This window comes from Astyanax mexicanus, chromosome 2, assembly GCF_023375975.1.
Source record: "Astyanax mexicanus isolate ESR-SI-001 chromosome 2, AstMex3_surface, whole genome shotgun sequence".
NCBI classification, from domain to species: domain Eukaryota; kingdom Metazoa; phylum Chordata; class Actinopteri; order Characiformes; family Acestrorhamphidae; genus Astyanax; species Astyanax mexicanus.
The window spans coordinates 52,354,480-52,381,411 of record NC_064409.1 but is presented as its reverse complement, the minus strand read 5'-3'; the positions used below and the strand labels follow the sequence as shown (position 1 = coordinate 52,381,411).

The window sequence follows — 26,932 nt, the reverse complement described above, 5'->3', positions numbered from 1 at the left end:
AAAGTATATTGCCAGAGAACGATCAATAAACGAATTCACAGCTCACTAAAAGCCACCAATTTGCAGACACTTCCATCTAGTGGTTAAAACCTGCAAGCTCTGCAAGTGTAAAAAAACAAATGCTGCTTGGCATCAGTTTTCCATCTCAAAGCAAATTACTCCTGTAAAACATCTTCTGCTGACAATCCTGCAGCTCTTAAAGCTCAGATTAGCTCAGTGTGCAGTAAAACGCCACGACTGAGTGACAGAAAATGACGATAAGGGGGTTTACCTGCACCAGTGAAAAAGCCAAAGCAGATTAAAGTGATGAGAGTTTAGCACAGATGGCACTGAGACACACACATGCACACACACACACACACAGAGTGCAAGGTACCTGCACTCTCATCTACTGGAGCAACTTCCTTAAACACACACACACACAGCTCTGTGCTGATTGATGAGGCAGATGGAGCAGGTAGACAGAGAGCGAGCAGAGAGCAGCCGTGTGCCAGCATGATCCCTCTCCTCATCAATAACTCCTATAAGCATGGTAAGACTGCAACCTTTTCACACACACACAGACATATACACATATATATTCACACAGAAAAGGTATGGATATTTGCATATAAAATAAAACACATACTCTATGATAATATATATTAATTGAAAAGAGCCTGTGTAAAATATATTCATTACCTTTATCTAAACCTAGATAATCTAAATTCATATACTCAACCTGATTTGAAAAGCATACAGTTTTATGGGTGTAGATGAGTTTGTAGCACTGTCCTGCTATTCTTTTGGGCAGTAGACGTTTGTGTTTCTGATCCACTAAGGTAAAAAAAAACCTCAATAAAGATTTGCCTAACAGTTTTAAGTCTAATGACTTCAAAAAGTCAAAGTGTAAATAGTCTTTGAGGCAGATAGAACTGACCACCGGAAATGAACATGCTAATTCCAGCAATCTAGTTTTCCAATTTCACAGGAATCAACGGACAAACAACCCTACTCGCTACGGGAAATATCATATTGATTTAACATAATTACAACCTTACATCCTGTAAACAGAGCTGAGTTGTGCTGGCCACATGCATATTGGGTAGAAGGGGAAACAACTTATAAAGAACGTAATAAAACATAATGATAAAGTTCATAATAATGGCACAACTTAAAGCTTATCATAAAATTTCAGTAAACAAGCGCTAGAAGACAAAAAATGAAAAGTCCTCTTTGGAAAATATAACCATTATGGTTTAAGTCAAAAGCAATTTTTTTTTTATTTAGCAGTATTTAAAACACTTTTTAAGAAGAAAAGAAAAGTTAATAACACATTAATAACACTCCTAAGAACTTTTTAAAGACACTTTTGTGACTCCAGCCCATAAATAAGCAAAGACTTTTTTTAAAAAGGTCATTTTTTTCTTATTATTATGACTATACTCTGCATAGACAGCATGTAACACTATCCAGTGATTTGTTTATTTAAAATCAAGAAAGCCAAACTGTTGCACCTGTTTAGCATTCTTTAATTTCCTGACAACAGACACATTTTAAATATAGTTATATTTGTATGTTTTGTTACAATGATATAAAGTGCATGTGAGTATATAAAGAGAGTTAGAATATGTGTGTGAACAGATAATTAACTGGGAATTTATTTTTATTGTTTTTAATTGTGCATATTTTGTTATTGTTATAGTTTAATAAGCAAGCAAAATAAAGTAAGCAAAATAAAGAATATTGGACATTATATTAAGTTACAGTCACATAATAAAAAATAAATAATGTTAACATCCATTTTCCCCATAAACGACATTTTCTACCACCCCACCCATGTTGATCTAATGAGGAGATAAGTAACGTTTTTAGGCTAAACAATCAAATAAAATGTAAAATATACAAATGTGAATAGAAAACGATAATAAAAATGAATAAATAACAATGAAAGTAAAATTAAAAATGAGTATTTTCGATCAGTTAAATAAAGAATTAGTCAGTTTATGGACAAATGTGATAATTGGTTAAAACAGTGAAAAAAATGTTGCCAAGTTCGGTAAAAAAAAAAAGACCAAAAATTGAATTCATAGTCAGATAAGTTTAAGTTGTTCACTGGGACGCGAAATAGAGCTATTGAGGGGCAGGTCCATACTACTTTTTTAAAGTAAATATGGAAGATTAAATACAGGAAACTTTGAGGACATTGTCAATGTTACTATACAGTACAATACCTTATATTATATATAATTATATAATATATTATGGTGTAATAAACTTTCAATTAACACCTTAATCTTCATTTCTTTACACAGAACACAGTGAGGGAGAATTCCAGGACTACATGAACCAAAGCACACCTTTCTGCAGTCGGTTCAGGGATGAACCGTGGTACTGTTCCATGCTGCTGGTCTTGTTCATCATCAGCCTTCCAGTGGGTGTGCTGGGCAACATGGTGGCCATCCTGAACTACACCTGTTGTCGACGCTCATGGACCACAGGGACAGTCTTTCTGTTAAATCTGGCACTGTGCGACTTCACCTGGCTGCTTGTGCTGCCCTTCACTTTTTATTTCACTCTACTGCACCCTCACACGCCTAACATTCACATTTTCTGCCAATTCAAGAAAATCTTCTTCAATATCAACGTCAACGGCAGCATCATCTTCCTGGCTCTGATCAGTTTCGACCGTTACACCGGCACAGTTCACCCAATCAGCTCGCTGCGCTGGTGGAACAGCAGGAAGGCCTGCCTCTGCTGTTTTTGCACTTGGCTCCTGCTCCTGCTGGGATCCATTCCAGATTTCTTTATGGCCTTTGCTCACCGTGGTGCTGGCAACACTACCTTGTGCATAGGACACATGTACGGCCCCCTTAATTACATGAGCGCAATTTCACTAGTGAGGATGCTGGTGGGGTTCCTCCTCCCACTGGGGGTGATGGGTGCTTTGTATTCCCGTATGATAAGGGTGTTGACGAGCATGTCAGGGAGGCTGGAGAGGAAAAGCTGCAGGGGTCAGAGAGGTTCTGCCCGGCGGACCACAAAACCTCTGCTGCTCATCACAGCAGCTCTGGTGGTCTTCGTGGTGTCTTACATGCCCTACCATATCATGATTTTGACTTTGGTGTTCATGCAATTTACTGGAACAATAACAGACAAGAATGTGAACACTCTCTACACAGCATGTGAGTTCTTTGAGGCCTTGTGCAGCATGAGCAGCTGCCTGGACCCCCTGCTCTACATTCTGGCCAGCGAACGCTTCTTGAAAAGTTGGAGAAGGCTGAGGAGCTCCACAAGGCAGCTGTTTTGCAGAGCTAGCAGAAGAGTGGGGGTTCAGGAACCAGCATGAGGGAAAAAAAAAACAACAGCAAATTTCCCAAACTCAATAAAGGTCTCATTTAGCATATAAATGAGGCTATATAATAATGCCAGCATCCATAAACGCACTGCTGTGGAATCAGCCATCTTTTTACAGTGGCCACTGCCATATATTTGAACAGATCACAGCATTCAAAAAGTATGAATGCAAATACATCCTGGTAGGAAATCAGGTCATTTGACTTAATCCTACCACTGAAAGAAGCATTTTTGTGTAAGACAGCCACTTGCTACAATAAGACAACTTCTTCAGAGTGCAATCTGATCGATACTAGCAAAAGCCATCCGTCTAAGTCAGATCCTCATAATTTAATTGGAACTATATTCTTTCCCATCATCAGCCTTTCTCAAGAAACTTGTCTAATTGAGGTTTTATTCATTAGTAACGCCTACCCAATATACACTATACAATATACAAAGCTAAGGCTGAGGCAGACATCTCTCCAATAAAACACTAATAAATTCTCTTTAAATGAAAATAGTAACTGCTGTTTGTGCTGACAATCAAACCTTAGGGATTTAAAATACACTGCCAGGCCAAAAGAAAGGTCACCACCTAGATTTAACGAAGCAAATAGGTAAGAGCCTTCTATTGGATAATTACTTGAGGTTTGCTTGATTATGTTTTAGCTGGCAACAAGTTATTTACCCCAACTGATGCAGTGGAAAGACACGTTAATCTGTTTCAGAAGGGTCAAATTATTGCCAAATGTCTAAGGAGATAAAGGGGGGGCTGAACCCACTTCAGTCAGGTTAAAAACTGTCCAACGCATCATTAGAAGGTGGAAGGACAGTGGAGAAACATCATCTTTGAGGAGGGAATGTGAGCAGAAAAAAATCTTGAATGATCGTGATCTGCCATCACTTAAATATTTGGTGAAATTAAATCAAAATAAAACAACACTAGAACTCAGGGATATGTTTAATAATGACAGTAATAGCATTTCTACACACAGAATACGAAAGGAAACTCAAGGAATTGAAACTAAACCCCTGTATATATGGAGTGAATTTTGTGGCAAAAGTTATATGTAAAAATAAAAATAAAAATTAGCAAACAAAATTTTAAGAATCAAAAGGGAAAAGGGTATGTTGCAAATTCAAAAAACTAAAAAATATAGCAAATACATATATTAGATATACTAGGCTATATACTACTTTATTATACTTTGCAGTCATTTAATTTTTTTTTTCAGTTTAATTTCGCCAGTCTTTGATTTCATTTTGTGTTTTTGTGGATTATCTGTGGATTTTGGTGATTAAGATTTTTGCACAGTTTTCATGGGTGGGCGGGGCTTAGAAAAAGGCGTTCCCCTTTTTTGGACTGACAGGTACATTCAAGGGGAACACCTTCTTCCAAGCCCCACCCACCCGTGAAAACTGTGCCAAAACCCAGAAACAAAAAAATTAAGCAGAAGCAAACAAGAGATTCCAAAACAAAAGTCTTTAGCAGAAAAATCCAAAAAAATCCAAGGAAAATCCACAGAAACACAAAAATAAAAGCAAAGTCCACGCAAAATCCAAAATGAATTAATTTAAAAATGACTGCAAAGAATAGTAATAAAAAAATAAGTAACTAAGTATATTTAAAAATATTTATTTGCTATATTTTTTTCTCTTTTGAATTTCTTTTTTCTTTTGATTCTTAAAGTTTTGACTGTGGATTAAATTTTTTTTGTGTAAAACCTTTGGCACAAAATTCAATCCATATGTGTAGCCTTAAGAAATCCGATTGTTAATGAGACAAAGTGGCAAAAACTGAGTCAATTTGCTGAGGAGGATAAAGATTGGACCCTAGAGCAATGAAAGAAGGGCATGTGGCCTGATGAGTCCAGATTGAATATCATCAATTCATGATCTTGTATGCAACATGGAAAACTCAAAATGAAAATGAAAAATAAATATTTGCAGAATAATTGCAGAATAATTGCAGAAGCTTGTGGAAACAATGGCACATTAAAATAATGGCACATGTCGTAATCAAAGCTAAAAGTAGTCCAACCTGTAACTTTTTTTTCACCAGGCAGTCTATATGCAAAGCCAAGTGTTTCCAAGGTTATTTTGTCCCCTATCCAATCTCTTTATGCTGAGTATCAGCTTATTTTCCAACAATTTTATTTGTATAGAGTTTGTATAAATAATAGCTACCGCCGCAAGATGTGCTGCTGAATAATACTGAAGCAAAACCATTTATTTTCAGTAACAGTTTATATAATGAAACATTCTGGAGTGAATGATTAAGCTTAGTAGTGACTTTATTTAAAAGTAATAAAGTTTTAGCGTTTATAGTGTGTTTAATATCGCAGCTTAATTCAGTGCAACTGACCTACATTACCATTTAGCTCCCAGTTCCTGGAATAAGGTCACAGGGTGTGTGTGTAGTTGTACACTTTGGACTGATATGTTACTGTTTGTTTATGAATGATGTGAAATAACTGATTTATAGTGAAGCGCATATGCTATGATTTGGTGTGTGTAGCTTTATTGTGTATAAGCTTTAGTGTTAGCTTTCACTTGGTTCCGAATGTACTGTAAAAAAGTTGTGAGGTTCTCCTATATTATGATGATAGTTTTGTACAGTTTTAGATTTTATGTTATGTTTATGCTCCACTGTTTCACTCTGCAGAATCTAACTAAATTCTGTTATTAACACCCTGAGAATTCTCAGCGTCTGTTTAAGGCCACCACATGATGCTCTGAACACTGCGTTTAAAACAAAGACTAGGAAGTGTATTGGGAATGGAATAATCAATAAAATACACAGTACTATATTCCTGGAGTCATTGTAACATCTCCAGTTTTTAGTTAGATAGACAAAAAAAGGTCAACGAAGAATGCTCTAACTCAGATTTTATATTTTTTATGTCGTTCAGTACAGTATATACATCTGCTAAAAATTACAGATGATTTCCCCCAGAATAAATAAATACTAAAACTACTACTGAATGTTCCAATCCTCCATAGGCATTATGAAGGTGCAAACATGTAACAGCACAATTTAAAGCCAACTTCAGTTTAACGTTCAACTTCTCTAAAGACATTTTGCCTGAGGACATTGGAAAAGTCCTGTTTTTCCTGATTTATGCAAGTTTAGACACGATTTTACTTGTGTTTTTTCCTCAAGACCTGAAACAGATTCATTTGTTGTCTGAAACCTGCCGCTGCAGAGCGAGGATGCCTCAAGCACAATCTCATCTGCTATGCAGAATAAATGTGGTACTAATGTAGGATATCAATTCACCCAGCATGGAAAATCATGTTCATATATCAGAATGCTAATGTGTTTTTCTAGAATTTGCATGAAATATATAAATAAATAAATGAAAGACACATTTTTAAGCATGTGGTAAAGGGTTTGTTACTGTGGTTATTCATCACATGCACATGCCTTTTACATTTCCATATCGGTCCATTCCTGTTTAACCGGTGAGGCAGTTGCTCATTTGACATTGATCGAGGGGTGCGTTTCCCGAAAACAATGAATCTTGGTGATTTACAAACAAGTTCAGGAATGATGCAACGATGCCAGGTTTATAAAAATTTCCCAAAAGCCACCCTATTCTCCAAAAATTACGAATGTGTGTCCTGAATTGTTTTTTGTTGAATCAGTCTCTGCCTGATGATATCACGATATTGTGATTTTGCAATACTCAATATATATCGCAAGACAATTCTCTATGATAGTTTTTACATTACATTACATTTGGCAGACGCTTTTGTCCAAAGCGACTTACAATAGTGAAGTACAAAAGTAATAGAAGTTAAAGGTAAAAACATCTTTAGATAGGGCCTAAAGGAGGTCAAAGGGAAATAATGGGATAGAGGAGTGCAGGAGGGGAAGAAGGAAATGAGGTTAGAAGTAGTTAGTGTGTTAGAGGTGTTTGGAGAGTATGTGCTCTTTGAAGAGCTCTGTCTTCAGGAGTTTATTAAAGATAGCGAGAGATTCTCCTGATCTGGTAGTGGAAGGTAGTTTGTTCCACCATTGGGGAACTCTGTATGAGAACAGTCTGGATTGCTTTGTGTGAATGTTTGTTTGGTAAAGCGAGGTGACGTTCATTGGAGGAGCGCAGCGGCAGGGAGGTAGAGTAAGCCTTCAGGAGTGAGTGCAGGTAGGAAGGAGCTGTTCTGTCATCACCTTGTAGGCGATTGTTCAAAGCATCTGTGTTACTGAAGATGATAAAATACTCCTAAGTTAGTAAATGCCAGGAATTTTACAACCAATATTCTTTACCAATACTCTTAGTACTAGTATATTAAAATACTACATAATTTATTAAGGCTTTCAGAATTTATAAAAGGGGGAACTAAACAACTGCTAAGAATAAAGAGCTAACAAACAGACAGTAAACACAATAAAAAAGGTTTAAAAGCCTACTGCTCTGAGAAAGCCCTAACAAGACAATGTATGAGCCGTTAGTTTTAAAAATGGCACATGGCCCACAGGCTTCCACTTCCTCCTGAGGCTTCTGGCTCTGCAGGGTGATTCCGAGCAAGCTGAACCCCAGTCCTAACCACTGCTGCCCAGCTCTCTGTGGACTCGGCCAGAGAGAATCCATTCATCATGTTGTACAAGGGCAGGGGCTCAGGGCTCGCAGCAAGGAGCCAACACACCATCGCTGACCCACGGGAGATGGTTACCAGGGAAACACTGGTCACATCGATTAATCAGAGATGGGTATACCGCTGTCTTGCCTCCAGCAGAGGATACTGGTATTTAAACACACACAGTGAATATGTATAGAGCAATCCATAGGTGTGCAAACATGCTCTATGCACTACACTTAGAGGAGTAAAGTGTAACGTGTATCAAAAAATTTTTTTTCCAACATATATGTCGTGGTTGGAGTTGGAGAGGTTCCTAATGTTGTCTTGCAATAATTCATTCTATGCAGCTTGAATATTCACACAGTTCCTGCAGATTGTGCTGTGGCATGGAGTTAATAGAATTTCAAATAGCATCCTGCACATTTTCAGTCAGGGATAAGTCAGACGATGCAGTTGGCCAAGGCATAGTATCGCGGTCTTCGAGATAAGCTCCCTCAAGTTTCATTCCTGTTGAGAGATTCCTTCAGAGTGCAATACTTTTTCGTGATTAGTGAGCAATAGGGATGGGCAATATGGCCATAAAATAATATCACAATATTTCATGGTATTTTCGTTATAACGATACTCTTTTCTAACACAGAATTAAAAAAAATATTTCAAGAATACACTACTGCAACAAAATGTACATTGCATTTTATTATTGCATACATTATAATTTGGCACACCCCCTACTGAGATATTAAAAATACAATAATTTTATCAGATTTGTAACAGAAGTCAATGATCCAGAATGTCATGATACTAATAATGCATTCCTTATATCTTTATATATCCAGGATTAAAGTAAAATACTATAAATGATACTGGACAGATATAGTCTGTAGTAGATATAAAATAGGAAATGAGAACAAATTGTTTTTTATTTCTTTTGCTGAAAACCGGAAAAAAGTAGTACCCTGATGTTTAGATAACTAGGGGTGGGTGATATGGCACGGGTCATATGGGTACAATTTAATTTACAGTCTGCAAAATGTTGGCAATAATATTGTGCACGATGCGATATGGCACACCCTTAGTGCGTGTGCGCGCACACGCACACACACACACACATATAGGAAAAAAGGGTCAGCAAATTCATCTTGAAACCAATAAGCAATTTCCTGCCATTTGTTAACTTCTCTTTTTACCACTGAAACACACCTGTTGATTACACAAATCTAACAAAGCAGCAAAGCAGTGGGCAATTAAACGTCTACTCTGAATAGAATTATGAATACAATTCTGTCATTTATTGTCCATCTTTATAGTCAGTCAATGCAGAGCTGCAGTGAAGTAGCCGGTGAGAACACAGCAGGTGTTCACAAACACAGCCCGTAGCAACTCTTCTGTTCGGCACATGATCTCCTGTCACTGTTCAAACACATAGATAAACTGCTTCAAGATACAGAAACCAACCATACAAAGCAAACCAATGATTTCCACACACTGATGGCAACTGGTACTTTGAATGTACACCCAGAAAGGAAAGAATAAAAGTACAAATGTCTACTTTCAAACAACCCCAAAATGTTATAGACCCATACCAGTTTCAAAGCTCTAGGGAATAAACAACCTCTTTTCATACACAGCTCTCCAGATAAAAAGGTCTGTCAAGGCTCATCTAATACCAGCCTCCTAAACCAAACTTCACATACTTTTTTAGGTTAAAAGGCAGAACTCAGGGTTGTTTTCAGATCAGCAGCCGCAGACAGCAAAGAGAAAGACCTTACATGGGTGCAAACACTGCCATCTAGTGATTAACTGGCAAAAAGAACAGAATGATAATTTTGGTGATTTATAAGGCTGTTTAGAGCTCAAATAAACAATGCTGATAACACCAAAAGCTCAATTAAAAAATTATGCCTATGAGATTGTTTAATTATAGTTTTAAGATAACATATTTATAATAATCAGAAACAAAATAAGGACATACAGAACTGTTTTTATTTTTATCAAATTTATCCTTTCACTATTTTACCATAATAAATATCATATATAAAACTATATTTAAAAGCACATATTTCTCTTGTACATTTCAGCTATACTTTAAATGACATAAATGATTTGTCTACCTCCCAATGATTAAATAATCCAATTTTTATATATTAATTATTGTAAAATATTTATGATTATAGAACAATAAAGAAAAAATAGAATGGTCTAAAATCTGTGTAATATTTTACTGTTACTTTTTACCCAGGATCAACATAACATGGAAAATTACACACTATTCACATAATATAGGCTAATAAATATTTCATAAACATATTATAATAAACTATTAAATAATAATCAGTTACATGTCAACAATCTATCCCAACGTAACAAAAAAATACACTCAAAATTGAAAGAGTGAAGCCTGTTGCAGAGTTGCCAGTGGCGGAAAAAAATTCAGGGGTAGCAGGGTGTTTTTTTTGGGCAAAAAAAACTAAAAATCAACAAAAAAGTGCAAAAAAATAAAATCATAATGTAACCAGAAATCACCAGGTGATAAAAAAAAAAACAAAAAAACATATGAGGCGTCACAGATGAAGTGATACTGTTTCCATTATCGCCATCTAATGGTGTGGGTGGTATTGAGCCTGAAAGTCAGTGTTATTAATGCACGAATCAGTGGGAGCTTGTTTTAAGTGATTTTTAATGTTATTAAAACAGAGACTAGCATGTTATTAGAAAATGTAAAGCCATGTTGATACCAATCAAAACAACTAAGTTAGCCAGTGAATTATGCTACCGGTCGATACGTGCTTCCTAACGGCACTCCGCATGCACTGACCTACATTATTTCATTATTTCTTGTGTTTTTAAATAATAATCTGTTTTGGTGCAATTAAAAACCTGAACCCCCTTGCCGTTGCACATAAAAATGTAAATAAAAATTTATTATAATAAATACAATCATATTAAATATTACATATAATAAAATAAAAATAAAAGCAACTAGCATGATACTGACTAATGCTCTCCAAATTTATTACGTACTATTAGTTCTACTGGGAACATGCTCTAATATGGAGCTTTTTTGTATTTTTAAGGCAGGATGGTTTGACTGGGTAGCACAATTCAACAGAACACCGGTTTTCTTCTTCAATAAATGTTTAATTACAACATAAATCTATTGCCTACATATCAGTCAACCTTAGAATCGCATAGGCAGCTAGTTCTATTAAATATGAACTAATCGATTAAATTGATTAAAATCAATTATTAAAATAGTTGCCAACTAATTTAATAATTGATTAGTCGGGTCTATGATATTATGCACATGTAGCTACAGTTGCTACTTCCTAATGTGGGGCAGTAAACCATTCCTCCTTCAATGTGGCAGCTCGACTAGCAGTTTCAAAACAAGCCTTAGATTTAGTACACTTGTGTATACAAAGTTTTATGTTCCATCTTAAATGTGGTGGCAGTCTTTTTTACTCTGAATTTGTGTGGAAATGTTTGAGAATCACAGACATTAAATTAAATTTGCATTACATTCACTGTTCTTGTGTTATTCAATAATGACAATAAGACATTTAATGTAACTGTCAAATTCATTCTTTATGTAAACATTAATATTTTTAGTAATGTTATGTTATGAGTTTCTTATAAAATTACAACCTTAGTACAAATAATTTGCTTCAATAAATAAAATACTGGAAACCTAATTTGGCCCCATTTTTATCAGATTAATAGTTTGGAGTAAAAGTAACATTACAAAAAGTGAATTTAGTGGGATTGGGACAGTTTTTTACCATAACTAATACAAAATAGAAAACAAGTAAGCCATTACATTAAAAATTTAAGACTAAAATTTTACCAGATTCATTTAGAAAAATCTGGTTCTACAGTAAGGGCTCATTTTTCCACTCCAAATAGGAAAATAAACATTGAAATAGCTAAACTCTATTTTAACTACACAACATATGTATCCAACAACACAAATCATATCATCACACTGTTCAATACTGAATCACAGTGTTCTCAGCTGCTTTACATGAGTTGTATGATTCATATTATTTCAAAATAGGCGCAGGAACTAAATGAAACATAAGCCATAAAACACTGCCTGCTTTCCTGCACACAGTTGTACTGTTATGTCATGTGACAAAAAGCAGATGGGCTTCCTCAGGCTAAAACCAAGGATCAGGAGGAGAACTGGCTGACTAAGTGAAGCACAGCATTTAAGCAACTCAGTGGATGTCTGACAGCTGCTGGTGCTTTAACTGAATCAGCTATATACAGTATGCAGGATATCCATCAAGTGACACTTCCTTTTCAGCTCCACTGATTTCAATGTGTAGATCAGATAAAAATTCACTCTGCTACTGAGTGGGCTGTAATCTAAATGGGGCTTAGCAGTTCATTCACCCAGCAAGTATTAAATGACGTCTGACTGACAGCATTAAAATCCATCCTCCTGCTTACTGTAAGTGATGTGAAGCAAAAGAAAATCCAACCCTCCCAGAGTGGGCTTTTCAGTAGAAACTATATAATATCAGACTAATTAAAAACCTGTCACTAATTAGTGTGCCCTAGTTCTACAATGAACTGCAAGTCAGATCACACATGACCCAGTTAATGACAAGTTTCTAGCATCTATTTTGGCACATAACAGTTTTATGTGTAGCAACATGACCATCCCACATTTGGGAGGCTAATAATGAGTCCACACTATTAGCTAAATTGTTATCAGTTAAATTGTTAGTTGAAAATTCAGGTTTACTTGCTATTTATCATAAGAACAAATTAAGTAATTCAAGTTGATTTTTAGGTCTATTTTACAGGTTTCATTTATTTTAATCATTATTTTGCATTGTGTGAGTTTGGTTTTACCAAAAGCATCCAACCACTCAGATCACTCACTCAGTGCTTCATATATAAATGATTTACACATTTTTGTGTGCATAAACAAGACAACAAAAATGATAAACAACTCATGAAAATGTTTCCTCAAATGGTCTTAATAAAGATTTGCATCTAATAATATATACTTTTAAATAGCAGTAAATGTTTCAGTAATTAATATATGCAAATTTAAATGCAAGATAAGTGGAAAGGGGATGCAAACCCATTCTTTTGAAAGGATCAAGCCTGAAAATAAAACAAAAAGACACAAACACGCTGTAGCATTCCGGGTGGTTACTATGATGTTGATAAGTGGAAGCTACAGTGTTACAAAGTGGTTGCAATGATATAATGCAATGACAGTTGCTATGGTGTTAGTTAGTGGTTGCTGGGGTGTTGCTATTGGATAACAATAAAGCTGTGCATTTAACTTTCATATTTAAACCAGACAAATAAAGAGACTATGTTATACACACCTATAATACACCTCTTCTGATTTTCACTTTCATGCTTTCAAAACTTTACATCATCCATATTTGTGTTTTTGACTATTGCAGTTGATCTGTGTGACATTTAAACTCAAGCCTAACTGGTATTAACACAGTAAGACCATTCTGTAGAAACTTTCTCAGTTCTCACTACAGGAGAATAACCTTCAGCATCCACCCACTGAGGTCAAACCACTCTTTGTTTGGGCTTTTTGGTCAACCAGCGGGAGTTTCATAGACCGACAGAAAGCCAGAATTGTTTTGTTTCTGTCGGCCCTCAGTAAGCCCTCTCACTGCTCTGGTCAGAAAGCACATTGTTTGCTCCCACTGAACCTCAGCAGGAACAGAGGCTGACTTTGAAGTGACCTGCCACGTCAGGCCATGTGATTTGGGCCTAAGGTCAGATCTAAGATCAGATCAGATTTTCCTCCTTACTTACTGAGTGATATTAGTCACTGTGTTCTGGCGGTCAAAGGCACTAGGAGTTGGTGAGAATGACCCCTGAAGGCAGCGGGGTGGACTGAGTGCAGTGTCCTTGGCAACTTATGCTGGAGGAGAAGAGAAGACGACACGCCACACCCAGTGGCTAGTTAATGTGAAAGAAGACAGAAGAAAAGAGAAGGAGAAAAGAGCAAAAGATGCTGACAGAAATCTAGAACTAGAGAAATAAAAAATATCAGTATCAAATCCTGTCACTTTCTCTCCTGCTGTTACATTCTAGTAAGGCTGAGGTCAGGAGTAAGTGCACAACATGACAAAATATTAGGGATGCCATGAAAAAGGACTTTTTTTTGTCAAAACTGAAACTGAACAAAATGAAATGTTTGGTTGAAAGTCAAAAGTTGAATACCAAACTAAATTTGGCTACGAAACATATTTTTGTCACATTTTTTATATAACTTCTATTTAAAATGTATTGAACCCATTTTTAGCAGCCCAAAGACATCACAACAAATCGCAATACATTTACTGCAGCAGTGCTACTCTGATCTTGAATTTATATCAGCAGTGCTATTTAAGTCACACATTTAGATAGCTACAGTGGTATGAAAAAGTGTGGGCACCCTTAATAATTTTCATGATTTTCATTTTTTAAATCATTGGTTGTTTGGATCAGCAATTTCAGTTTAATATATCATAAAGCAGATTTCAGTCATAAAATGAACTCAGTGTTACTTGTTAGTAAAATTCACACAGAGAAAGCCAGTCTTTTGGAAAACAAACATGCTAAAGCCAACTCAGCTCAGGTAGCTAACATTATTATCCTAGCCATGTGCAGCTTGTATCTTTCTGCTTGAAAGCTTTGTTTGTGGAGAGGTAGTAAAGTGAGTAAAATTACAGCAAATGTAATAATTTATGCTGAAAGTAGAGCATAAAATGTACTTAAACCTACCATTTCTCTTCTCCTCTCACACTCATCTTCAAACCTCCTACAATCGCACATCTTGCACTCACAATCACACCTCTCACACTCACATTTAAACCTATCTTACACATAATTGATCCATTCTGTCTCGAATACTCCATCTCACACACACTACCAATGCATGAATATGCTGTAAGAGTGGAGATCTGCCATGTGTGCGCACAAGTCACGTTTTAATTTTGGCCCTAAGGGCCTGCCATAGAGCTGGACAGAAATATTCTAATTATCACTTTACCTCATTATGGCAAAAATAGCTGTGTTATGAACACACACACACACACACACACTACTAAACATTACACAAACATGCTGCTGTCTGGCTTTTGGCCTGGCTCAGTCACAGCATGAATAAGGCACTCAGCAATGCCCAAATGAAACACTGCCGTGTGTAATATGTTAAATTTATGCCTCTTGCTCTGGTAAACAGATGATAATCTGCAGTTCAGTTAAGTGGTCACCAACAGGCACATTTGGGAGTAGCTGCAGGAAATGATGATGCACTGTGTATACAGTACTGACTGCCTGTATACCAAAAAAAACATACATACACAAACACACTGCACACACCCACACACATAATGCCACTAGCAGTACATGGTGTAATTCATCATTATATATGTGTCAGCGTTTGATTTTTCTGGGTCAGCATAAATGAACATTTAATGTGTCAGAAAACAAATTTAGAGTCAGATTTCACAGTGTCATCTCTGAGCACATTATATACACGCATTGCTGATGTCACAAACTTAAAATTCACCAGCATCCCCTCAACAAAGCCAGCTAAATCACAGCCAGCTCCTCTGCAGGTACTTAACCAGGCCTCAGGCATTCCAGAGGTTGTGCTCAAGCAGGCGCTGATTTAGTTATCTTGGATAATTGGAAAAGTGGAGATGACAAATGGGGAGGAAAGTGAAAGAAAAAAGAGCAAGAGAAGGAGAAAGTGGTTGTGGGTCTTGCATGAATGCATCTATGCCTGAACTGCTATATGTTTATTTTGATGTTCAAAAGTATTTAGACAGTGACATTTCCCAGTTACCACAGCCAAGCTCAAATAAAGAGCTGCAATCAAGATTTAATTTAAATAAATATTTAGAGATTTAGAGAGACACATTTCACCAATGCATGAGTTAAATAGCCTTAAAGTAATTTACTAAACTACATTAAAAAAATATTGAACATTGTTAAAATCTTTGCTCTATATCATTGTTCAGTTTAAATTATTCAGTCTTTACTTAGAGCCAAACACTGAATGTAATGTCTTGCCATTTTCAACTGAATAATTTGGTAGCTAGATATTTAATTCATCCCTACAAATATTATATTACAGTGCCCCCCAAAAATATTGGAGCAGTGAGGCCATTCCCTTTATTTCTCATGTAGAGTGAAAACATTTGTTTTCACCATTAAAAGATCAATATGAGCCAAAGTTCAACATTTTAGTTTTTTTTTTTATTAAGATACTACATATAGATAGCTAGCTGAGATAGCTAGCTGAGATGGATGGATGTGCATGTGTGGTACTAATGCATTATAGATTACTTTTTTCTGCAGCTACTTGCAGCACAGGCAGCATAGACAGGCTCTCGCTATGGTTTAAGATTACGTAACACTACTAGCAAAATGTTTTACAAAACTCTGCTCTTCTCCTCCATCTATCTGTGTGTCTTTTTTACACTCATTTGTCCTGCCCAACTCCCATCTCTCTCATACATACACACAAGCACACACAAACACACCATCTGGTACCCCAGATTTCTGCATTAACGTTGCTTGGCTACACACACACAGATCCCACTCGGTCTCTCTTGCTCACAGACGATGGGGTCTAAATTTGTAGGATTTGTTGCCATTACAAAACTGAATTGTTATCTAAGTGTTAACACAGTGTTTCCCAGTGTCAGTGCTCCAATACTACGGATTCAGCTCATTAAAGTCCTGGCAATGAGCTCAGACAGTAAGAGCTGCTCTGCAAAATTTGAACAAGCATGAATAATAGATGTGAATAAACTGCAGGTGCTGAATCTGTATACAACCCAACAGAGGGGAACCCCATTTGACTTCCTTAAGTGACATATTTCAGAGTAGAGCACAACTATTAAGGAGTGTTCCTGGAGTTAGCAGAGCATTTGGGACTGATGGTAGTTGGCGTGGTGGAGGTGAAACAACTCACCAAAGCCTGGAAGACATTTTAAAGCTTGAGGGCCGGAGTCTGAGAGGCCTTTGCTTTGCATTCTCTGGGTGGGTAGATGACGCTCTCTGTCCACATCACTTCTAAGGTGATGTGGGTCAGCACAGGTGATGTATCGAAGTTGGGTTGCTGCGCTTTTCTCCAAGCATGTTGGCTACCCAGCAGTTCTGCATCAATAGCCATTTGAAAATGTATTGGACGAGGCATGCAATAGTCGCCCTCCTAGTGTGGGGCATTACTATGGATAGGGGAGTCCTAGTAAGTGGGTTGGGTAATTGCCTTCTAAATTGGCAAAAAATTAAAAATGAAACAAATAAATAAACAAAAACTGGCAGACAACAAGTTGTTCAAGTCACCTCAAGTTTGTATCTTGTGGGTTTGTTTGAAGCCGCTCATGTGTCCTTTGTAAACATGTAACAACATTGGCCAGTTAGCATGCTGGCTTATCTAGGAAGTTACTTATCAAGGTGTCCTTCCATTTCTTTCTTGTTTCTTTAATTTTTATTCTGTTTTTGGTTTTGGGAACCAAAAGTTCAGGGAACAGAATCTGGGGACCGTCCTGTCTGCGATTCGTCTGAAAACATTTGTTAGGCCAGTAGGCTTAGAATGTCACTTCACTACATCATAATTTATTTGCATAAATTTGAAAAACTGGAACTCGAATTGTTTCTTATCTTTGTCACTGCGTTGCCTGCTGTTTGTTGTCAAATTGCAATTCATGCCAATTTATGTAATGTGCCCTGTATCAAACAATGCTGTAAATATTGTAAAATAACAATATAACATTTTCAATCACAACATATATTTATATTGAATAACTGTCCAGTCCTAACCAAAGGGTATAACCTATGGATTTGCACAGGTACTGTAAACTACATACAATATTTTGGCTCATATTTGCATATATTTGCATATCTTTTTGAACATCTTCAAATTACTTATTTTATATTACCTACTGTTTCTTTTTAACACCAGTACCATCCTCTACAGTCCTATCTTAAATAGTTACTGAAAAAATGATATATAGTAGTCTCTACTTATAATATTATAAAAAATCTGTTGAATCTTTTTAATATTGTTAATCTTTAAAGGTGACATGGACATGGGGCCCAATCGTACACCCTGCACAAACCTTCCACCCCATCAATGCGTTAAAATAGCGTTGGAGTTATATATAATATATCTAAACTGACTGGTGGCAGAAAACACAGGTGTGCCGCTGACCGATTTAAACCCTGATAATAATCAATGGTCACCCATCCATACCAATTAGAATACCAATGCGCCAAAGTCAGAGTGCACCTGTTTCACCTAAAACACACCCATGATTAATTAAGAGAATTAGTACATGCCTTTTGCGAATTTCAAGTGTACTTTTTGAATCGTCACAATGCCAAAGACACACTGACACGCCATAAATTCAGCTGCACAATGCACAGTTGACGGCTCACCTTTAGATTGCTAAAATAGGGAACATAATGTTGACATCATGGTGCATCCTTATTTCACGCAATGACGAAAAATGATCTAATTAATACACTCACAGTGCAAGCCATGCCCTCATCAGCTCTTTCTATTACTGCCAAGCAACAGCACTGCCAAGATCTTTCAGAGTTAGCTGATTTACTAGGCCCCAAGACCGCTTTAAGAATTACTGGAACAGTCGTTACACTGAAATGAAAGGGTGGGATCTGACTTATGTCACTGCAAAAACAACAACACTGCCAGATATGGGTTGACAGGTCAAGACTCCACACTATCAAATTCAGAGAATGTAAACTGACTGATTGACACAAAACAATTGATGACCACAGATGACCATTTCTGTATTTTTCATTTTGGAAGCAGTTTCTGGGCTCAGTCAGAGGACCAGGCAATGTGAAAGAGAAAGTGAATGAAAGGTGAAACCTAGTGGGGCTCAACCAAGTGACTGTTTTCCTAAGATGTGGTGAGAGTGAAAGATCTGAAAGGTCAAAAATGACAGAGACTGCCATAAGATGCAGTTTAGAGGGAAGGGTAGGTGTGAAAGGTTGGTAGGAAGCAGGAAAAGGGGCGAGACTGCAAAGTGAAATTAGGTTGGAGGGAGGCTAGACTTTTCTTCCTGTGACCTAAATATGTCATTTTTATTGTGTCACACTTAAATGATTCTGAAGCCTATAGGCCTCTAATGGATTAGAGGAGAGTTATTGTTTGAGCTATTTTGTGCACAAATGTGTATTGCCTTATGTGTATCTGTCATTTATGTGTGATTTAATCCCCCCCCCCCCCCCCCCCCCCCCCAAAAAAAAGAACATGTCTGGACAGTGCAACCGTCTTATGTTTTTTTTTAAATACATAATTATAACTTAGATAAACAGTAAGATGTTTACTATTTATCATATTGATTGTGCTTTACCATTATATATTGTTAAGGTTTTCATCATATTGTTTCGAATATGGCTGTTTCTCCTCAGCATATCAAAATCAAGATATTGCGCTATTTAATCATATTGTGTATGGCGTACACTTTTCCGCACAAGCTTCTTTCTTTTTTGTTTACTTTACTTTAGGTTCCAGCACTGGGAAACCACCAGGGCTTTCTAGATATTCTAAGATTCTATTCTGTATCTAATGAGAGTTAAAAAGGAACATTTTCCAATCAGGATTTTTTTTCTTATTCAGGTAGATATAACTTTGTGAGTGAGCTCTCCAATTGGCTGGAAATTCACAACAAGAACTAATGGCCTAACTTTCCTGAATGCTCCTAAATGTTGGGACAGCTCTGCCAAACAAGTGTTCAGAATCCAAGATGGCTGGACCACATATCAACAGTAGTAAAAGCACTTCTGTCTATTTTTGGCTCATTAAATCAGTTATATAGTTTGCCTTCAGCTCTAAAATTTTAAATGAAAAGTGCCACAACTGTCTCAAACAACCCTTACATTACATTAAATTAGACTAGATAGAATAATGCATCTAACTACCATACTGTAATTACACAGCCAATAGAAGGCTCAAATCTGAGGCAGCATACACACCAAATATCCTTCGATGGAAGAAGAACTTCCCAGCAACGAGGCCCGTGAAGATTGCCAGAATCCACATCAGGACTTTCAGGACATTCCACCCTCCTCCTGGGTATTTATTCACAATGAAGGAGAAGCAGTTTCCAACCACTATCATGTGTGCCTCTGTCTGGCTGTGGGACACAGGGTCCTCAGCGAAGATGAGGAAGTTAAAGAAGGTGACGAGGTAGGCCACAACCAAGCGAGACCATGGATGCTGGAAGTAGTAACGAAAGCGGGAATCTATCTCCATACTGCTGAGCCTCGCCATCCACCGGCCACCTGACAGAAGGACAGAGAGATAGACTGAGTACAGAGTGCTGAGCATTCAATTCTTACATGTCTCTTTGGGACAGAGATTATAAATAATTAGAGACAGTATCAGATAATCCAAATTGAGATTACACAACACAACAGTCATAAGATCTGGCAGCACAGTGAAACACATGGAAGGAGTGCATCCGGATTGAGGTCATAATCCATCAACAGGAATACTATCTTAGCCACTTTCAGCACTGATACTAGTGAGCAAATCCTACACATATGAATGACTGCTTATGCTATAGAATTCTTTTGACAGAGGCATGTTATCGATGCTTCCCTGATTTAGAACTTATCAATATTATTCTAATTCGCAATCAGCATGCAGAACTACTGTACAAATAAAGCAAATATAATATTTTTCCACAAAAAAGACTCAAGATCACTGTTGTTAGCTAATACTGCATGTTATTTAAGCTCAGAGATCATCATTTTCTTTTTCAAATTTTAATGAATCATAGTTTTGAAAATATATACTTTATTATTCACCTACTGCAGTCCATTGTATTTGTATGGAGTCAACTGAAGCATTGGTTATTGCATTACTTGAAATGGCTTAAAAACTGTTCACTGTTATATATGTGTACAAACATAGAAAAAATACAACAGACAAGATCACCATTATCAAATATTATTGAGGTCATGTCCATTTATTGTATGATAAGTCAATAATGCAATTATCATGACAGGCCTAGGTTCTGTCACTACATACGTAGAACTTTAAGTATGAATGAGCCCAAATAAAGCTGCATGAACCCAAGAAAAGTATAAAAAAGCAATACTGTGATTCTGAGAATCGATACAGGGTTGCAAATCAAAATATCACAATTCTTCAAAATACTGGTATTTCTTTTGCTACTCAACATCTCTGACATATTTTAGAAGACATGCAACAATAACACAGCTGGCTTGAACAAAACAGTTGTAGTAGGGCCAGGCTGCTGTTGAACAAGATCTTTTAGCTAAATCCAGGCTGGCTGGCCCCCTGAGAGACCACCAGCATGTTCAACACAGCTCTGCTTCAGCAGCAGCAGCAGCTCCTCAAAATACTCTCTCTGCTCAACGTTGAGACGTTGAGAAGTGATGTAAGAGGCTCGGAATAGCAGTAGCCCACTGCTGGGGAATGCTGGGCACTGTTGTGACATTTTCACTGCATGCAGCCAAATGGGATATTTACAGATACAAAAAACAGAACCGGAGCTGTGTCGGATTAGTACTACAAGATAATCCAGTCACTGAACAAATGCACATTTCATAGCAAACAAAACAACTATGAGGATCTGCTGCTGCTGTTTCTGCCACTGTTTATACTGACCACTGACAGCACACATGCTGGAGAAAAATCAGGAAACATCAGGAAAGATCAGGAGCACCTTAAGACCTGTTACAACGCTTCAAACCACTGGTTGTTGCACAAACTATCAAACTATTTCCATTCATACTATTTCAAACACTTTCTGCTGCACATCTGATGATATTTAATATGCTACTGGTGGGGCTCTGATCTGAACAGACGGATCAACATCCACCTCATTCAGTTTCACTTCATTTCATTTACATTCTAGTACATTCTGTGAGAAAAATCTCGAACATCGCAAAGAACAGCAAAGCACATGCTCTTCTCTTACGGAGGCAGTCGTGCAGCATGTCCGAGCCCATCGCGGCGCCTCGTTCAGCGGCCAGGCTAGCTCAGCTCCACCGGCAAGCTGCTCCCTTCCCCGGGCTCCACTTTCACATCAGCGCGGCGCTCAGCCGGAGCAAAGACCGGCATAGACAGCTGCAGTTAGTCTACAGCAGTCTCCAAATAAACAAATACACTGAGCTCGCTTTCACTACAGAGAGAGAGAGAGAGAGAGAGAGAGCGAGAGAGAGAGATAGAGAGAGGGAGAACGAGAGAGGGGGGACGGATGTACACACACAGACGTGGAGGAAGACAGACAGACAGACAGACACACTGACGCTGAACCCGCCCCTCACCTCTCATATCCTCGGACCCCTCCCCCGTCTTAAACACCCCCCTCCCCCCCATATACACATGCACAGAGAGTTGCCAGGTTCGCGTTTTTCCATCCAAATTAAGATGGTTTAATCCAGGCGCAGGTGAAAATTCAGGAGTGGCAGGGTGTGTTTTTTGGGGCTATTTTTAAAAATTAAACGTGTACGTGTACACGTGTACAAACAGACTTCCCAAATCTTCCAGAAGTTGCGGGAGTCTACCGCATACCAATAACGGCTCCCTGATGCCCGCAAATCAGATCACATCTACTGGAATCTAGCATGCGCACGCAGGCGACACAGACTTTTTCCCCCAATCCAGTGTGTGTGAAAGAGTGGGAGAGAAGGGGGCTTTCCCTTGTGTGCATATTAGGGGTGTCACGATCTCGATATTTTATCGAAATCGAATCGAAATGAGGTCATGGTCTCGAGTATCGAAGTCAAAAAGAGGATCGACGATCCCTCCCGCGCGCGCTACGCAAATAGCGCAGCGCGCTACGCAGACGTTAATAAACATCACTGTGACAGCGCTAGTCACAGTTTCACCACATCACTTATCTAACCAGCCTGTACTGATTTCTGCCCCCCAATAATGCTTTCAATAACCTCTAATAGCCTTTAATAGTCTTCAGTAGCCTTTAAAAGACTTACCTGGTGGCCGTGGTGTGTCCACTAAACTCCGTAGTCAGGGGCGTAGCAGCAAATTCTGGGCCCTGTACACTCTCAATGTCAGTGGGCCCCTGTCCATGCCAGTACACAATGAACGTGGATTTTCATGGGCCCCTCTTTTTACTCGGGCCCTGTGTAGTCAGGTCCACTTTTCCCCCCACTACCACGCCCATGTCCGTAGTTATAAACATCCTGAGGTTAGCAGCGCGCTAACTGACCTGTTTATAATGTAATCCGAGCAGTGACTCCGTGTCGGCTGTTCTAACCTGCTGCTGTTAGCTGCTTGGGCTGAAAGATGAACTGTAGTGAGCTGTATTATCCGGTTAGTGGGGTTAAAACCTTTATTTGTTTACAGAAACAGTAAAAACGGACTGGCTGAGCCCTGTAGCCCGTGGCTGGGCTGTACTGAAGTAGTGACTGAGTGAAGAGAGCGGGGCTTGTGCTGCTGCTGCAGCTCCGACTAGTGGTTGGATGAAGAACTGCAGCTTCATGTAAGTGAGCAGTTTCACCAGCCATCCACACACAGCTCTGATAAACTGCTTGTTTTAATAGTGCACACTGTTGCTACCAAAAAAAGTCACTAGATGGCATTACCATATATATCTTAATAAATAATAATAATAATAATAATAATATTTATAATATTTATAATAATAATAATAATAATAAATATATTATTTAAATTTTATGAGGCATAAAATAATAACAAGAAAATCGAGAATCGAATCGAATCGTGACCCTCAAATCGAAAAATGAAATCGAATCGAGGATTTAGAGAATCGTGACACCCCTAGTGCATATTTATTAAGCACATGCAAAACAGAGAGGGTTCTGACTAGACTGTTCTCTACAAAGAGTCCAATCAGTTTTTTTATGTGGGCAGGGAGTGTTATTTTCCCTTCTAGTTCAGGAGCATCATGGCTCCTATCAAAACTCATTTTATCTCTGACTACTCTAAAGTATATCCATGCATTGCCCACGGGGGACTAAATGATTGCAAAACGCATGTTGAGGTGAGTAAATGTATATATATAAATAGTCACATTAACTCATCTCAACGTTAAGGACCTTACATATAGGTGAGTCCAGGTGCGACGGGATTTCTGCACTAAAATCAATCTTTTTTAGAAGAGAGACAGAGCGAGAGAGAGATAGAGAGAAATGTAACCAGAAATCACAATGCAGAGGAGAGAGAGTTCAGGAGGGGCAAAAACAGAAATACATAAAAGTAAAAGTCATGTTTATTGCTAATTATGTTCCTGACTGGGATATAAATTCGTTATAAAAGAACTACTAAAACACTAAGGCTGCAATATTATTAATGACTTTAAGATAAATTGCAATACTGATAAAAAAATATATAAACAAACAAAATACTAAATCGTACACTCATAGTTGTTTTGCAATTTACTTTAAATGTGTGACAGACATATATTTTGGGCTAGTTTAATCTTCTGAAGGGCGGGTTTTAGACCGACTTTGGGCTGGATATTTTTGTTGTACCTGGCAACCCTGCACACACGCGCGGTCCATCACGCACCGCCGCAGACAGCAGCAGCAGTTGTCTACCTGCTCCAGGCTGGTGGGGTTTCCTCAGCGTCCTCAGGGTGTTCAGCGCTGTTCTTCAGTCTATCCTCAGACTAACCCGTGTGGAGCTGAGGGAGCAGAAACCGAGAGCAGCGGGTTATCAGCGGGACCTGCTGCTGCTCGTCCTCAGACCGACCCATCCTCCACACCCGCCCGCGTTTCAGTTCACACAGGCGCTTTTCTACAGGCACAGCTCTAAATGCTGCTGCTGCTGCTGCTGCTGCTAGTGGTTCTGCTGGATGTAGCAGTAAAGCTAAAGGCTAACAGCAGATGCAGCGGCTTCATACCGTAAACGCACTGGGCCGGAACAATCAAACACACACAGATTACCAGAAACAGCGAGAGCAGCTTTTCTCATGCACACATATTTATTTATTTACAGCCAATAGACAGGGCAGGATCATGAAGCCTCAGAGAACATGGCAGATGTGTGCCTTCATTACCAGGCTTATGCCAGATGCTGACTAAAGTCAAGGACTGGTTTGTAAAATGTAGGAATTGGCAATATGGCAAATCACAATATGAAATAACAAATTTCATGATGCTCTGGGAAAAAACAACAACATCAACGTCTTTGATCTGGGTATTTTAACCTAACTGGCTAGGTAGGCCTGAGACTGACAGACCCAATATTTGGGTAGATTACACTAAGGCCCCATCTATACATACATTGACTGGGGAAAAAAGAGTCTAATAATATTTTATTGGACTGTCTTTAGCTTTGATTACAGCATGCATGCTTTCACAAGCTTCTGCAGGGTCACAACATTTATTTCTGTCCAGAGTTATAGATACATTTTCCCTGATCTAGGCAATGTCTCATTCTCCCTGAACATATTTCATAACTTGAGCTAGATGAATCCTGGTGTTGTTGTCTTGGAATATGCCCAAGCTATCAGGGAAGAAAAATCAATTTCTGGAATAACCTGGCCATTTAATAGGTTCAGGCACATACCATTGCTTAACTAAAACCACTCGCTAAAACCAAAAACTGCAGCAACCCTAGATCATAGCACACTGTAACTGTTTTCTTGTGGAGAAAAATCACATACATTATATTGCATTGCATTATTACTTATTGTTCATAATTTGGGAATCCATAAGAATTTGTGAAAAAAGGGAGGATTGCAAAAAAGACCTAGGTCTGCTGTACAGGAGCATTTAGGACTTGAGTACAATTAAGTAAAGTGCCTAATTTCCCACCAGATTTCACTGTGGTGGATGAAGAAGTATCATAAGTTCAAATCTTGTTGCGAATCATTTGGTTCATTTGATTTGATCTCTCAAAAGCCCATTACCAAATCAATGATCAATTAATCAAAATGCCCAAACCATGGCAACATCATGACATATATAATTTCTTTTTTATTTGAATACAAACACATTTATCACTACACTACATTTTTTATGAGACGGCAAGGCATCAGGTCAGCATTTATTGCATTGCAGACACAGCTAAAGCGATACAGTTTTTCTGTTGGTAAAATAGTTTCTATAAACATGTCACGTTTTGTTATTTTTTCATGTTCTACTGTAAAATAGTTCTACAAACTCTTTTATTTATCTGACCTTTCCTACTACCTACCTCTCCTCAGTGCTGCTGGCTGGGCAGTATGTCCGGTAAAGGCGCGTTGTAGACACCAGATGGTGCTCTGAACACCGTATGGATAGTGCAAAGACTCAGAATTAAATGGCCCATACCTGATTTATTGTCAGAGTTACCTTCTAGTTTTAAACAAAGCCCATTCCACAAGATATCTGGTTTAAAGCAGCAGTCATTAATAAATAGCATATAAATAAATATAGCATATAAATATGAATAGCATATAAAATTATTACTCCAAAATATTATGAATACACTACCTGCTGCCCAACACACAGTTTAACCCAGAGACTGTAAAAAAAGATGGACGCAGTGTCTCCGTTCCCATTCATTCAATGAAAATGAAGCCAAAATCTTCCGCCATGTTGGCGATCCTGACACCCGATTCTGCGCAGTAGAGACCAGAGGAGGGATAAAGACTGTGGAGAGCAACCTACTCATTTGAATAACCCCGCCCCTGAGGGCTGCCTCGCGGTCACAGACTGCAGAGCGGGGCGGAGCGGAGCTGACGGTCTGTTATTGGTCCCGCCCATAAGCAGCCCTTTTACCATAACCACACCTTTTTTGAATAGAGCTAAAAAACTTTTAAAAACCGAATGCTGTGGGGATATAAAAATTTGACAATATAAGCAGATGTTACACTAGCTGTTGCATTTAAATAATGGAGGTAGAATTACAGTATATTAGAAAAAAACGTGATTGAGAGTTGTCTGTTTTGCCATTGAAACCTATGGGGATGGGTGGAGTTACACAGCTTTCTGCAGCTGAACAGCAGGGGGCGCCCGACCTGTGGTGGCTTCACTTTTGAGAGACGAGGCTCTATTCAGCTATGTACAG

General features: G+C 38.1%; 1 protein-coding gene across 1 annotated transcript in view; it reads right to left on the bottom strand.

Moving 5' to 3' along the window:
- tmem117 (transmembrane protein 117) overlaps nucleotides 1-22,201 on the bottom strand; it is a 78,807-nt gene extending 56,606 nt beyond the window's left edge. The window contains exons 1-2 of the mRNA XM_007244317.4: nucleotides 21,870-22,201; nucleotides 19,894-20,202 (exon numbers count right to left, since the gene is read on the bottom strand). Coding sequence (XP_007244379.1) covers nucleotides 19,894-20,202; nucleotides 21,870-21,900 — 340 coding nt within the window. The 5' untranslated portion in view covers nucleotides 21,901-22,201. The remainder of the gene's footprint in view (nucleotides 1-19,893; nucleotides 20,203-21,869) is intronic.
- Between the last annotated feature and the right edge of the window lie 4,731 nt (nucleotides 22,202-26,932).